The sequence below is a fragment of the Myxine glutinosa genome, chromosome 2 (genome assembly GCF_964187855.1).
Source record: "Myxine glutinosa chromosome 2, kmMyxGlut1.1, whole genome shotgun sequence".
Lineage (NCBI taxonomy): Eukaryota > Metazoa > Chordata > Myxini > Myxiniformes > Myxinidae > Myxine > Myxine glutinosa.
The window spans coordinates 197,421,638-197,437,006 of record NC_136262.1 but is presented as its reverse complement, the minus strand read 5'-3'; the positions used below and the strand labels follow the sequence as shown (position 1 = coordinate 197,437,006).

General features: G+C 43.8%; 3 protein-coding genes across 3 annotated transcripts in view; 1 reads left to right on the top strand and 2 right to left on the bottom strand.

The window, feature by feature from the left end:
- ST3GAL5 (ST3 beta-galactoside alpha-2,3-sialyltransferase 5) overlaps positions 1–7,046 on the bottom strand; it is a 1,112,943-nt gene extending 1,105,897 nt beyond the window's left edge. Inside the window, exon 1 of the mRNA XM_078772153.1 lies at positions 6,907–7,046. The gene's annotated coding sequence lies outside the window, so the exon portion shown is untranslated. The remainder of the gene's footprint in view (positions 1–6,906) is intronic.
- Positions 1–8,475, bottom strand: part of LOC137420956 (peptidoglycan-recognition protein SC2) — a 42,078-nt gene extending 33,603 nt beyond the window's left edge. The window contains exon 1 of the mRNA XM_078772155.1: positions 8,217–8,475. Coding sequence (XP_078628281.1) covers positions 8,217–8,412 — 196 coding nt within the window. The 5' untranslated portion in view covers positions 8,413–8,475. The remainder of the gene's footprint in view (positions 1–8,216) is intronic.
- Positions 8,476–12,154: 3,679 nt separating this feature from the next.
- LOC144890699 (uncharacterized) overlaps positions 12,155–15,369 on the top strand; it is a 45,665-nt gene continuing 42,450 nt past the window's right edge. Inside the window, exon 1 of the mRNA XM_078772156.1 lies at positions 12,155–12,283. Within this exon, the coding sequence (XP_078628282.1) occupies positions 12,199–12,283 (85 nt within the window). The 5' untranslated portion in view covers positions 12,155–12,198. The remainder of the gene's footprint in view (positions 12,284–15,369) is intronic.

Sequence of the window (15,369 nt, the reverse complement as noted above, 5' to 3'; positions counted from 1 at the left end):
TTAATCTGTATAGGAATCTTGGCTAGGCTGCTCCGCAGCATTCAGTGCTTCAAACTCTTCCTAACTTTCATAATAATCACGGTTGGGGAGCTTGTCGCTGTAGTCACGGGAATAGCGGTCTCCTTCTCGGCCACTACCCTGATAATCATCCGTGCAGGAGCTGCCGTAACTCTGGGAGCCTCCATAGTAATCTCGACTGCGGCCACCACCAAAACTACCACTCCCACCCCGGGAGCCATAGCCACCCCTGAAACTACCTCCACGTTTTCTTCCTCCGTAGCCCCTTCGACACCCATGGCCTGCCTTCCCTACTGTTATGGTCCGACCATCCAAATCCTTGCCATTCAAATTCTTTTCTGCATCTTTGGCGTCCTTTGTATTTTCAAACGTGACAAAGCCAAACCCTCTTGACTTTTGCGTCTCCCTATCTTTTATCAGCAGCACTTCCAAGAGTGGTCCATATTGGCCGAAGACAGAGTCCAGAACAACTTCCCTTGTTTTGAAGTTCAGTCCTCCTATCAAGAGCTTGCCAACATTGCCTCCATCCATGACTTGTGTGTGCTGACTCTTAGTTTTTGGGTACCTGACAAGACGTGCCGGTGCAAAGCGTGACGTCAGTACCTTCCTCTTCTCTTCAGAGTGCTTCCTACCCATAGCACGAGTCGTGGCACAGGAGGGAAAGATACCCGGAATCTTCTGCTCTAACCGTGCAGTGTTATTTTCCATGCGAGGCTTTTCAACAAACATCGGGTTACCAGAGACTTGACCACTGGCCAAATCATTCCCGATAACAAAAGATATTCCTTCTACAGGAAGAGTGGCTTGTAAACCTACGGTGACCGGTCCTGACACCAAATCAGACTGCAAATGGATGACATGAAGTGGGGCTCTAACATAGCCACCAACCCCCTGTAAACGAACACTAACACCAGTTGCCGTCTTCTCTGACAATGGCAAAATGCCTTCAAGCATCAAAGATTGATGTGCTCCTGTGTCCCTCAATACCCTAACAGGTCTCTGGTTAGTCACGTCTCCATCCAGTGACACAAACCCTTCTGAAATAAAAGGTTTGTAACCCTCTTGAGCAAGGTTGTTCTGTGATGCCGTAACTTTGGCATGGGACCTTCACAAGGCACTGTCCTCCAAGGACGATTTCTCACATTTGCCAATGCATTCGGAGTTGTACTAGTCTGACTCCACTCCTGATTTTTCCTTTCCAGGGCATAACACTGGGACATCAAGTGTCCAGGTTTCTTGGAAAAAGCGCAAGTAGGCCCGGAGGAGAAACTCGTGGTCTGCCTCGAGCCCCCCCCCCCCCGGAAGATAAGTTTGTATTGGAACTGTAGACTTCTGATCCCGAAGAGTCGCGGTATCAGATCTGTCCTCATAGTTATCTCAAGGCCGCCCCCATGAATCTTCGTTCTCCGCACCGGATGTTACCATAACTCCCCTGGCGAACTCTAGGCGGGAAGTTAGGTTTGTGGAACCCCATCCTGTGTGTCAAGGCATAGTCATCTGCCACGGTTGCTGCCTCATACAACTCTGGTACCTTCTTTTCCTCCAGATGTACTTTAATGTCCTCGTGGACACACTGTTTGAATTCCTCCACCAAGATCAATTGTCGCAACTGTTCGAAGTCTTTCCCAATCCCCTTCGAATCACACCACCGATCAAACATGGTTTCCTTCATTCTGGCAAACTCCACATGGGTCTCACTCTCCCTCTTCCTGGCATTCCGGAATTTTTGCCGGTAAGCTTCAGGGACCAATTCATATGCTTTGAGAATGGCTTTCTTCACTATCTCATAATCTGCACAGTGGTCAATCGGTAAAGCCGAAAATATATCTTGAGCTTTACCCACCAAAACACTTTGCACAAACATAGTCCAGGACCCCACAGGCCATTTTAACATTTGAGCCACTTTCTCAAAGTCTAAAAAAAACTTGGCTACCTCTTTTTCATTGAAGGGTGGAACCAGCCTCACATGTTTACCAACATCCCAAGTGTTCTGACTAGTTGTCGAACTAGCCGGCATGGATACGACTTCTCTCCGTTCTCTCATTAATTCCAGTTCCTTGAGTTTAATTTCCCTCTGACCTCTAAAGCCTCTAAAGTGGCCTCTAAAGGTGGTTATTATTATATATACTCCATGTCACGTTCCTTTAACTCCCTTTCGGCTCTTCTTTCCTCTGCTCGTTTCTCCTCGAGTTCTCGTTCCTGTCCTACTCTTTTTTCCACGAGTTCTCTTTCAGCTCTCCTTTCCTCTGTTCTTCTCTCCTCGAGTTCCCTTGCAGCTCTCCTTTCCTCTGCTCTTTCCCCTGCTCTTCTTTCTTCTGCTTTCCTTTCCTCTGCTTTTAACCTTTCCTGGCTCTGCAGATGCATCTCCATTTTCCAGAGCTCCACATTTTCTTTTTCCTCTGGTACCCAATCCAAGACTACCTCTGGCCATGTGCCCTGTCCCACCAGAGATTCTATCACCAATCTCTGCATCTCTGCTTTCTTCATATTAACTCGGACATCCAAGTTAAAATGTCTGGCCAATAGCAAGAGTTCCGATTTTTTTTAACGCTTGGAACTGTGCCTCACTAGGGAACGCCGCAAACTGTTCTTCGTCAAACACCATGATGACTATCAGTTAGCACCTGTTAACCTTCACACAAAAATTTCCAATTTTTTTTGAAAAATTTGGGAATGTTGGAAAAAAATTCCAAATTTGGGAATTTTGGGAATGCTAGGGAATTCTATCCCGGACGAATGTTATCAGGGAATTTGCTCCCGGGCGAGTGTTATTAGGGAATTTAATCCCGGATGAAGACCCAATTTAGAGCCCCCGAGTCAATTGGACGAGCCCCCAATTTCTGTTACGTGCTCCTCCCCGACCCCATGGTCACGGTGTACCTCCGAGCCCCGAGAGGAGTCACGGCAGAAAAGTGTGTTATCCTGTGTCAAAAATTAATGGTGAAACCACACCAATTGTTACCAACAAACAAATATTGTATTAAAAATCACACAAGAATAACAATACAACAATAATAGCAATCAAAAGTACAATCAATGTTTATCTTATGATGGTACCATCAGCTAGTATAAGGTAACTCACTGTGCTCCAAGTGAGTGAAAAAAGAACATTCCCCAATGTCTCTATATTCCCATCTTCAAGCTCAAAGTTGATCCCCTCCAGCGATCGTCAGAGCAATGTCGAATCGAAACCAAAATCCCGTTCAGATAACGGGCCCAGTCACGCCGCCAAAACTGCACAAAGACGTACGTGGCCAAAGCAGCGCAAAGAGTCACGCGGCCCAAAGCTGCGTAAAAGCGCACTCAAGGCGACTGGGAAATCACACCCTCTGGTATGGATGTTTTGCAGCTCCAAATCGGCGAACCTCAGGTTTGCCTTCAAAATCCACGTTGCACACACACATCCCAGATAGACGTCTGAATGGTGAAAACGGCTGATGCGAAGCAAAGACCTTTCGCGATGAGCAAAGCGCGCGAGTCAAAATGGCCGACGGCTTGTTCTCGAGACGCAACGACCCGACGATGATTCCTCGGAATCCATCGCCAAACCTGACATGCAGGTTGATCAGTCACAGCGATAACAACTCAATCGCAGGAATCCCTTTCCCAGGAAACCCAAAGTTCACTCGTGACTCTTGCTCGACAACATTCGATCCAGACCGCAAAGCAACCACCTTCTTGTCCGACTTTACTTTGCTCCGCCCTTTTTTCTCCTCGTCTTCTGCCGGTTTGTCGTCCTGTTCCCGATCTGGTTTCCTGTTTCTTTTAACATTAACTTTTGAAACTAGAAATATCTATTCCCTTTAAATGACAACAATAATAAGACATGGAATCGGAAATATTTACAGTGGATGCAAACCACCACAACGGAAGTGACGAATCCGTAACAGTAGGAGTAGAGTTAAGACAGTAAGTAGTACGGCAAGGGTCTTTCACTCAGAGAGTAGTTACCTCCGCCACCAAAGGTCCTGCCAACATCCCAATACCCTGCTATCTCCAATACATCCATGTGCCTATCTACAGACTTGGCATTTAATATGGAATATTTTTTTTGTGGGGTGAACTTACTTTTCAAGATAACTTAGAACCAAAAGTTCATTGGAATTATGTTGAAATTATTCCAGATTTTGTTAATGTGACCTTTAAAAGAAACAAAAACCACATTTCACATTTCGAAGCAAATAAATTGATCCTTGAAAGTGATGTAAACTCATATCGAACTCAATTCACGGACAGTTCTGTGTTAAACTTCTGTACGTTTTCCAGAAGTATCACTTTATTTTGCACATTAGCCAAAAAAAAATTCAACAAAAACAAAAGCTAAATTACGACTGGGATTACAGACAGTAAAATTACAGTTCAGTACTTCGTGTAACCCCCACGAGCATTCAGGAGAGCACGTACACATCGGGGCATGCTGTTCACGAGATTTGCCACGGTTTGGACAGGAATCGCTTGCCATGCAGTGACAATAGTCTTCTGCAATTCACGCACAGAGGTAAGCTGCTGGTCCAAGTTGTCGATTTGACGCGTTAATTCTGCCCACAGGTTCTCTATCGGATTCATATCCGGGGACATGGCAGGCCACTCCATATGCTCTACACCACGGTCAGCAAGAAAGTGTTGGATCATGAGAGCACGATGAGGCCGTGCATTGTCATCTTGGAAGACAAAGTTTCCTCGAAGGGCTGCATGAGCAAATGGAAGCAATGTTTCTTCCAGAATGACCCTGTACTTGAACTGGTTCAGGTTTCCATTCAGAACAACCAGGTCAGTTTTTCTCCCTGCATGAAAAGCAGCCCAAACGGTCACCCCACCACCTCCAGCTTGGACTCTTGGCACTATACAATCTTCGTTGTGGGCTTCATGCACTTGTCTGCGCACTCGGACGTGGCCATCTTGACGATAGACCAGAAATCTAGATTCGTCACTGAAGGTCACGTGATTCCAGTGTCCTGGCTGCCATTGACGGTGCTCTCTGGCCCACTGCACTCGGCGCTGGCTGTGTTGTCTGGTCAAGCGTGGCTTTCTCAGGGGATGCCTGGCACAATAGCCTGCTTGAACCAGTCGTTGGTTGACTAGCCTTCTGGATACAGGCACATTTGTCAGTTGCTGCCACTCAGCCCTAAGCCGATTAGCTGACTTGGTACGGCCATTGCAGACTAACCGGTGCAGCTGGCGATCATCTCTCCTTGTGGTTCTGCGTGGACGTCCTGGCCTCGGTATTGGAGTCGGGACACCCCTCTGAGCATTTCGTTTCAGGATCTTTGACACCTGATCTTGAGTGATGCCATACTGCCGAGCAATAGCACGCTGTTGCATGCCAGAATTTCGTAAAGCCACCACTCCATGACAAACAGCATTGTCAAGTTGTCAGACCATCTCCAGAGGAAGCGGCAATAACTTTTGTAGATGTGCAGCAGTTGTTTTCCACTAATACAGAACGCAACAACCCTTATATACCCGATTGTGAAGCCAATCGTCAAATGTACCTGTCCTTACATTTTGTCATGCCACCTGTGATATAATCTTGTTATTGACATCTTGCTGCGAAAGACAATCAGTGACATGGTTATTTCAACAAAGACATCACCGACGGGTAAAAGAAACTCACCATATTGATATACTGAGTTCAGAAAGTAAACCCAAGTCAAGAAAAAAAAAAATTCCATATTAAATGCCAAGTCTGTAATTCCACTTTAAACTTAGCCACTATTTCTGCTGCCACTACCTTTACAGGGAGACCATTCCATGCATTATACAGGGGAGGTTATGTTTTCGCCCCTGTCTGTCCGTTTGTCTGTCTGTCCGTTTGTGAACAAAATATCTCAAAATGTTGTGGACGGATTCGGACGACGTTTGGCAGAGATGTAGCGTATGTAACATGGACGAAATGATTCGATTTTGGTGAAGATCCGGATCCGGATCCGGCTACTATAATTTTTTAAGTGATTCTTCACCATTGGGAGATATATGGCCAAAAACGATACATAGCAGGATATCTCAAAATGGTATGGACGGATTTGGACGAAACTTGGTGGACCGGTTGGGTGTCTGACAAGGACGATTCGATTAGATTTTGGTGAAGATCTGAATATGTATTCGGATATGATAATTGTTTAATTTTTTTAATGATTCTTCACCATTGAATGATCAGGCTAAATCCTACATTTAGCAGGATATCTCAAAAAGTTGTGGACGGATTTGGACGAAACTTGGTGGAGCGGTTGGGTGCCTGACAAGGACGATTCGATTAGATTTTGGTGAAGATCTGAATATGGATTCGGATATGAGAATTGCTTAATTTTTTTAATGATTCTTCACCATTGAATGATCGGGCTAAATCCAACATATAGCACGATATCTCAAAACGTTGTGGCCGGATTTGGACGAAACTTGGTGGACCGGTTGGGTGTCTGACAAGGACGATTCGATTAGATTTTGGTGAAGATCTGAATATGGATTCGGATATGAGAATTGCTTAATTTTTTTTAATGATTCTTCACCATTGAATGATCGGGCTAAATCCAACATATAGCACGATATCTCAAAACGTTGTGGCCGGATTTGGACGAAACTTGGTGGACCGGTTGGGTGTCTGACAAGGACGATTCGATTAGATTTTGGTGAAGATCTGAATATGGATTCGGATATGAGAAATATTAAATTTTTTAAATGATTTTTCACCATTGAGAGATAGGGCCAAATCCAACATATAGCAGGATATCTCAAAAAGGTATGGATGGATTTGGACAAAACCTGGTGGACCGGTTAGGAATCTGACAAGGACGATTCGTTTAGATTTTGGTGAAGATCCAGATGCGGATCCAGCTAGGATAATTTTTTAAGTGATTCTTCATCATTGGGAGATAGGGCCAAAAACGATACATAGCAGGATATCTCAAAAAGTGGTGGACGGATGATTTTGATTAAATGTGATTCTGTATTGTGATTTTCTGGTCTACTCTGGGATACAAAACATAAACTGTTCACCCGACGGAGGTATGCCCTCTACTGAGTGCCGTTCTTGTTAATGCATGGAATGGTCTCCCTGCAAAGGTAGTGGCAGCAGAAATAGTGGCTAAGTTTAAATTGGAATTCGATAGGCACATGGATGTATTGGAGATAGAGGGGTATTGGGATATTGGCAGGCCTTTTCGGTAGCTTGAGTATGAATGGGTGATTGTGTGCATCTGTGTGGAGTAGTATGCATGTAGGGGACTCGTCAAGCGGTGGTGTGTGGTGTGGTTGATGTTGTGTGTTTCTCACCCAACAACCACCTTCTACCCTGCCCCCATTTAAATTGGTCTCGTGTTGATGTGGCGCAGGCATGATAGGCCAAATGGCTTCCTCCTGCATCAAATTTTCGTGTGTGTGAGAGTGAGATAATCCCCAGGGGACACCTTTTGGGACATTGGTAATCTAACTGATAACTTTTTATGTTGTTGGGTTTATGAGACTGTGCTAGAAACGGGAACGGGGAGGGAGGCGGGGGAGTGAGGGGTAATGGAGGGGGAGGGGGGGGGGGGTTAAATTATATATTTTAGTGGGGCCGATTTTGGTAAAATATTAGATGAATTGTGAAAATTGTGGTAAATGTGTCCAACTTCGTACGCACATGTAGTACTCCCCAAAGTGATCATTTTCAGGTTGGGAGCCATATCACAAGTGCTCCCTGATGGTCAGCAGCGCCACCTATTGGTAGCAGTATGTATCTTCCTAAGTTGTCCTGTCCATGTATTTGTTGGAACCCATCTGTGGATCGGTCCCATCGGCCGATGGGTCTGACCCATCTGTGGATGCACGAGAAATGACAATGCAGACCCATCGGCCGATGGGACCGATCCACAGATGGGTTCCAACATATTAATTCCTTCCCCATTTCTCCACCTTGATCCGATCCTTTGTACGTCAACTCCACCTGCTCCTTTGCTATACCAAAGTCCACCAGGCCCTGTCATTATGCTCTTCCACGAGCCTCGAGCTCTGTAATAATAATTTTTAAAAGTCTCATAAGAAAGAACATTTTAATCTTTAAAAAAAAAATTCTCAAAAATATCTTTATTTCAAAAACAATATTTCCATCTTAAACCCCAAAAAGGCAAATCCAGGAAGATTGTGTAAACTTGTCAGGTAACTTTTGCGACGCCCTGTGGCCCAGTATGTTGTGTGAATGGAAAACGTGAAGTGTCGCTTACCTTTTTTGACACGACCGATCACCTTCCTTGGAGAGCAATCATGTGTGACTCGATGGTGTTGAAGACCTACTTGCTCGGACTTTGCTGTTTCTTGTTGTCTTTTTGGTTCTGCGCCAATTTCCTTTGTTTGGTTTTCATGTTCCTTGTTGTTTTCGCTGTAGTTCAATCTTTCTGTCACTACTTTCTCGATTTCCATGTTTTCTCTCTTGTTTCCGCCTTACGAATAATCACTACCGGTAAGTGATCTGTCCTCCACAACAATTTCACTGTTTAAAAATCAACACGAACTTCTTTCTCCCGACTTTATCATCCCTGAATGATTTACAAATGTCACACTTCTTGGTTATGGGGGGAGAGTCTCACTTCACAGTAGGCCTACATATGTTTATTAACACAGGAAGTGTTACATTGGGATATTGCATGCTGCCTACATAATACTTATGTCAAAATGGTGACATTGCTGAGCTCAACTCGCCATAAATCCGACAATATGGTGAAGGGATAGCGCAACAGCACTTACCTTGGAGCTCTCAAGTCTGGCTTCGTGCTAGCAGAGCAGCAAAACAGGTGTACCTCCACGTCGTTGTACTAGTTCAAAATGTCTGCCACGTGGCATTTCAAAGTGTTTCTCTTTCATTGTATGTCTGTTGAGAACACGATTGTTGTGGAACCAGGTTTTGTTGGATCTTGCACTCTCAGAATTAGTATGACTAGCGTGACTCTGCGCGCCTCACCACGTCGTTTCAGAGGTATAGGCATATTTGACGATTTCGGTGTCTTTTGGGTCTTCACAGTGTTTCGGGTCTTCAGGGCCATTTGGGTCTTCAGAGTCTTTTGGATCCTCTGGTCCTTTAAAGGGTATTTTGGGTCTTCAGAGGCTTTTGGGTCTGAAGGGTCTTTTCGTTCCTCTGGGTCTTTAAGGGTCTTTGGGGTATTTTGGTTCTTCAGGCTATTTTTGGGTCTTTTGGGTCTAAAGGGTATTTAAGGGTCTTCGGGGTGTTTTTGGTCTTCAGGGTGTTTTGGGTCTTCGGGTGTTTTGCGTCTTTGGGGGGTATTCAGGGTCTATTCGGTCTTCGGGGTCTTTTCGGTCTTCGGGGTCTTTTTGGGTCTTCTGGGTGTTTTGGGTCTTTGGGGTGTTTTGGGTCTTTGGGGTGTTTTGGGTCTTTGAGGTGTTTTGGTTATTCGGGGTGTTTTGGGTCTTCAGGGTATTTTGGGTCTTGGGGATGTTTTTGGGTCTTCGGGGCCATTTGGGTCTTCAGGGTCTTTTGGATCGTCAGGGCCTTTAAGGGTATTTTGGGTCGTTGGGGTGCTTTGGGTCTTTGGGGTCTTCAGGGGCTTTTGGCTCTTCAGGGTATTTTGTGTCTTAAGGGGTCTTGGTAGTCTTAAGGGTCTTGGGAGACTTAAAGGGTCATCAAAGGTCTGAGGGTCTCAGTAGTCTAAACGTAATTAAGAGTTCACGGACTGTGTTTTGGGTGTCAATTTTATTTGAAGAAGAAGAAGAAGACGTTTTGGTCACATATAAACATACATAACCATATACGTTTGTTCGAATATAATAAGATGTACAATCGTTCATATAAGAGTGGTGGTCAATGCATGAGTAGCGGTGACCAGTCATTCTGGATGGAGGTAGCTTCACAAAAATAGAGTTGAAGGTGAAACTGTGTGAGTGTGGCAGAGAAAGGGGGGGAGGGGGAGGATGGCAAAGCATGGAAAAGGTAGAGGGCACAAGACCAGAAACGAGGTAGTAGAAGAAGACTGGCAAACCATAGACCTGTCATTGATGGAGATCAAACTGATTAGGCCAATCGACTCACCTTCATCGCAGGAGATTCCAACAATGTTGAAGGCCTTGGTTTCCATGGTGACAAGCTGAGCAAGATGTGAGACAGGGGAGCCACCCCAGAGGGGAAGTTGTGGATGAGGTGCTTGTAGGTAGATAGGAGCTCAGGAGTGCCAAGGAAGGACTTTGTGCGAGTACAATGAAGGATGCACAGTCAGTGTCTGCAGGAGGCCAACTATTAAATGTGGTTTACTCAAAAAGATCATGGCTGCTGATGGTGACACCCAGGAGTTTGAATAACTGAACTTACTCAAGAGGATTGTCCAGTTGTACTCGCACCCTTGTCCGTCGTCGTCCTGAAATAAAAGAACGCAGAATGCCAGGGAGAGACATGTCTTTTGTCTATAGTACTGTACCTACATTGTACAGACTTAGCATTTAATATGGAATTATTTTTTTTCTTGACTTGGGTTTACTTTCTTAACTCAGTATATCAACCTGGTGAGTTTCTTTTACACTTTGGTGATTTATTTGTTAAAAGAACCATGTCACCGATTGTCTGTCGCAGCAAGAAGTCAACAACAGGATTATATCACAGGTAGTGTGGCAAAATGTACGGACAGGTGCATTTGATGATTGGCTTCACAGTCGGGTATACAAGGGTTGTTGCGTTCTGTATTAGTGGAAAACAACTGCTGCACGTCTCCAAAAGTTATTGCCGCTTCCTCTGGAGATGGTCTGTCAACTTGACAATGCTGTTTGTCATGGAGTGGTGGCTTTACGAAATTCTGGCATGCAACAGCGTGCTATTGCTCGGCAGTATGGCATCACTCAAGATCAGGTGTCAAAGATCCTGAAACGAAATGCTCAGAGGGGTGTCCCTACTCCAATACCGAGGCCAGGACGTCCCCGCAGAACCACAAGGAGGGATGATCGCCAGCTGCACCGGTTAGTCCGCAATGGCCGTACCAAGTCAGCTAATCGGCTTAGGGCTGAGTGGCAGCAACTGACAAATGTGCCTGTATCCAGAAGGCTAGTCAACCAACGACTGGTTCAAGCAGGCTATCGTGCTAGACGTCCCCTGAGAAAGCCACGCCTGACCAGACAACACCGCCAGCGCCGATTGCAGTGGGCCAGAGAGCACCGTCAATGGCAGCCAGGGCACTGGAATCACGTGATCTTCAGTGACGAGTCTAGATTTCTGGTCTATCGTCAAGATGGCCGCGTCCGAGTGCGCAGACAAGTGCATGAAGCCTACAACGAAGATTGTATAGTGCCAAGAGTCCAAGCTGGAGGTGGTGGGGTGACCGTTTGAGCTGCTTTTCATGCAGGGGGCATAACTGACCTGGTTGTTCTGAATGGAAACCTGAACCAGTTCAAGTACAGGGCCATTCTGGAAGAAACATTGCTTCCATTTGCTCGTGCAGCCTTTCGAGGAAACTTTGTCTTCCAAGATGACAATGCACGGCCTCATCGTGCTCGCATGATCCAACACTTTCTTGCTGACCGTGGTGTAGAGCATATGGAGTGGCCTGCCATGTCCCTGGATATGAATCCGATAGAGAACTTGTGGGCAGAATTAACGCATCAAATCGACCACTTGGACCAGCAGCCTGCCTCTGTGCGTGAATTGCAGCAGGCTATTGTCACTGCATGGCAAGCGATTCCTGTCCAAACCTTTGCAAATCTCATGAACAGCATGCCTCAACGTGTACGTGCTCTCCTGAATGCTCGTGGGGGTTACACGAAGTACTGAACTGTAATTTTACTGTCCTTAATCCCAGTCGTAATTTCACTTTTGTTTTTGTTAAAAAAAATTTTGGCTAATGTGCAAAATAAAGAGATACTTCTGTAAAACGTACAGAAGTTTAACAGAGTACTGTCCATGAATTGAGTTCGATATCAGTTTACATCACTTTCAAGGATCAATTTATTTGTTTCGAAATGTCAAATGTGGTTTTTGTTTCTTTTAAAGGTCACATTAACAAAATCTGGAATAATTTCAACATAATTCCAATGAACTTTTGGTTCTAAGACATCTTGAAAGTAAGTTCACCCCCACAAAAAAATATTCCATATTAAATGCCAAGTCTGTATTAGTGTATTGTACAAAGTTGGCCAACTTTCACTTCCTCTTGGAAGTGACTGAACCTGTTCGACTTGGGTCTGGCGAACAACTTTAAACAAGTCATTTGGGACATGGTGGACGTGGGAATGGGAGCTCTAAATAGCGTCTTAACCTGGCTGCCTCCAGTGTTACGAAAACTCCACCTGGTGTACAATGGTAAGTGTGGGCACGTGACACCAAATTGAGATATACCTGGCTGATAATGTCCTCAAAACCATAGAATATGTCACATCGTAAACAGAGCACGAAAGTTTTTATGATGAACTCGGGACCAGCAGGAAAGCTATGACGTGGCAAGTTGTCTGAGCTATTGAGTCTGGGTTCAAATCCCGACTCAGGTATAAACTGCCGCACTCGATGTTGTTCATGGACGTTCAGGATCCCTCGCTGTCTTTCATGAAGAGTAGGCAAGTCGTCGCTAAAACCCTGAACAACTTACAACTTCCTGCCAAGACAAACTTCATTTGAACCTCAGGTGTGGTATGTGATTCGTGAAAGACTTGGAGGAAAAAAAATCCTTACCAGGCCGAACCCACAATAAAGTGCGATTAATTAGGATTGTAGCCGTAGTACTAGTATAAGTAGTAGTTGTAGTGGTAGTCGTAGTTATAGTAGTATAAGTTGTTATTGTAGTAGTTGCTCTAGTAGTAATAGTTGTAGTATTATTAGTAGTAGTTGTAGTAGTTGTCCTATTAGTAGTAGTAGTTGTAGTATTAGTAGTAGTTGTTGTAGTAGTTGTTCTAGTGGTAGTAGTCGTAGTAGTATAAGTAGTAGTTGTAGTGGTAGTCGTAGTTCGAGTAGTAGAAGTAGTTGTTGTAGTGGTTGCTCTAGTAGTAGTTGTTGTAGTATTATTAGTAGTAGTTGTAGTAGTAGTCGTATTAGTAGTAGTAGTTGTAGTAGTAGTTGTTGTAGTAGTAGTAGTTGTAGTATTATTAGTAGTAGTTATAGTTGTAGTATAAGTAGTAGCTGTAGTGGTAGTCATAGATTTAGTAATATAAGTAGTTGTTGTAGTAGTTGCTCTAGTCGTAGTTGTTGTTGTATTATTAGTAGTAGTTGTAGTAGTAGTCGTATTAGTAGTAGTAGTTGTAGTAGTAGTAGTTATAGTAGTAGTATAAGTAGTAGCTGTAGTGGTAGTCATAGATTTAGTAGTAGAAGTAGTTGTTGTAGTAGTTGCTCTAGTAGTAGTTGTTGTATTATTAGTAGTAGTTGTTAGTAGTCGTAGTTATAGTAGTAGAGGTTGTTATTGTAGTAGTTGCTCTTGTAGTAATAGTTGTAGTATTATTAGTAGTAGTTGTAGTAGTTGTCCTATTAGTAGTAGTAGTTGTAGTATTAGTAGTAGTTGTAGTAGTTGTTCTAGTGGTAGTAGTCGTAGTAGTATAAGTAGTAGTTGTAGTGGTAGTCGTAGTTCGAGTAGTAGAAGTAGTTGTTGTAGTAGTTGCTCTAGTAGTAGTTGTTGTAGTATTATTAGAAGTAGTTGTAGTAGTAGTCGTATTAGTAGTAGTAGTTGTAGTAGTAGTTGTTCTAGTAGTAGTAGTTGTAGTATTATTAGTAGTAGTTATAGTTGTAGTATAAGTAGTAGCTGTAGTGGTAGTCATAGATTTAGTAGTATAAGTAGTTGTTGTAGTAGTTGCTCTAGTTGTAGTTGTTGTAGTATTATTAGAAGTAGTTGTAGTAGTAGTCGTATTAGTAGTAGTAGTTGTAGTAGTAGTTGTTCTAGTTGTAGTAGTTGTAGTATTATTATTAGTAGTTATAGTAGTAGTATAAGTAGTAGCTGTAGTGGTAGTCGTAGATTTAGTAGTAGAGGTAATTGTTGTAGTAGTTGCTCTAGTAGTAGTTGTTGTAGTATTATTAGTAGTAGTTGTAGTAGTAGTCGTATTAGTAGTAGTAGTTGTAGTAGTAGTTGTTCTAGTAGTAGTAGTTGTAGAATTATTAGTAGTAGTTATAGTTGTAGTACAAGTAGTAGCTGTAGTAGTAGTCGTAGATTTAGTAGTAGAAGTAGTTGTTGTAGTAGTTGCTCTAGTAGTAGTTGTTGTAGTATTATTAGTAGTAGTTGTAGTAGTAGTCGTATTCGTAGTAGTAGTAGTTGTTCTAGTAGTAGTAGTTGTAGTAGTAGTATAAGCAGTAGCTGTAGTGGTAGTCGTAGTTTTATTAGTAGTAGTAGTAGTAGTTGTTGTAGTAGTTGCTCTAGTAGTAGTAGTTGTATTTTTTTTTTTTTTTTTGTATACAAAGTCGAGGCTCGTGTAAGAGCTAACGCATTAAACACAAAAAAAGACAAACAGACACACAAAACATAAAATGAAGGGAGCGGGAGACAAGAGGGGCAGAGAGAGGGAAACACACGAACACAACAGTAGAGAACAGGGACATCGGGAGATCTCTGGAAGGGAGAGGGCTGGAGGTTGTTGGAGAGGGAGGGTGTGGGGGGGGGGGGGGGCGAGTGGTACACAGTATATAACAAATGGACATTGCTAGGAATTTCCGGAATGAAGTCGGAGATTCAAAGAGGGTGGATTTGGGATGTATTAACGGGGGTAGAAAAGATCAAGATTTTGGATGGGGGAAGATAAGAGATGGTAGTGAACAGCTGTTTCAATGAAAGATACGTTCATTTTACCCCACAAAAAACACAGACACATACACACACACACACACATAAACACACACACACACACACGCATAAACACAGCCATACACACACACACACATACACACAGGCACACACATAAACACACATATACACACACATAAACGCACACAGACATGCACACACACACACACACACACACACACACACACACACACACACAGACACACACATACACACATAAACACATGCATACATGCACACACACACATGCATACATGCACTGTCTCTGCCGTGCCTGTGGGTGTCTGTCTGCCAAGCCGGTCTGTCTGTGTCTTCTGTCTCTGTTGCGCCGGTCTGTCTCTGTTGCGCCGGTCTGTGTCTGTGTCTGCCGTGCGAGTCTGTGTATGTGTCTGTCGATCCGTGCCAGTCTGTGTCTGTCTCTTGACACAGGTGTGTGTCTGTCTCTGCCGCGCCAAGCGAACAACACTCAGCCTTCCATGCACACATCTCCCATCCAAGCACAAACCGAGTTTCTTAGATGACAGGATTATGTGTGTTATACATGTACATGCATTTAAACACAGTAATTGTTTGAGAGAGGGATTAATTGATTGAGCTTAATTGATAGCCTTTAAAAAAAGTATTGTTGCGGTTT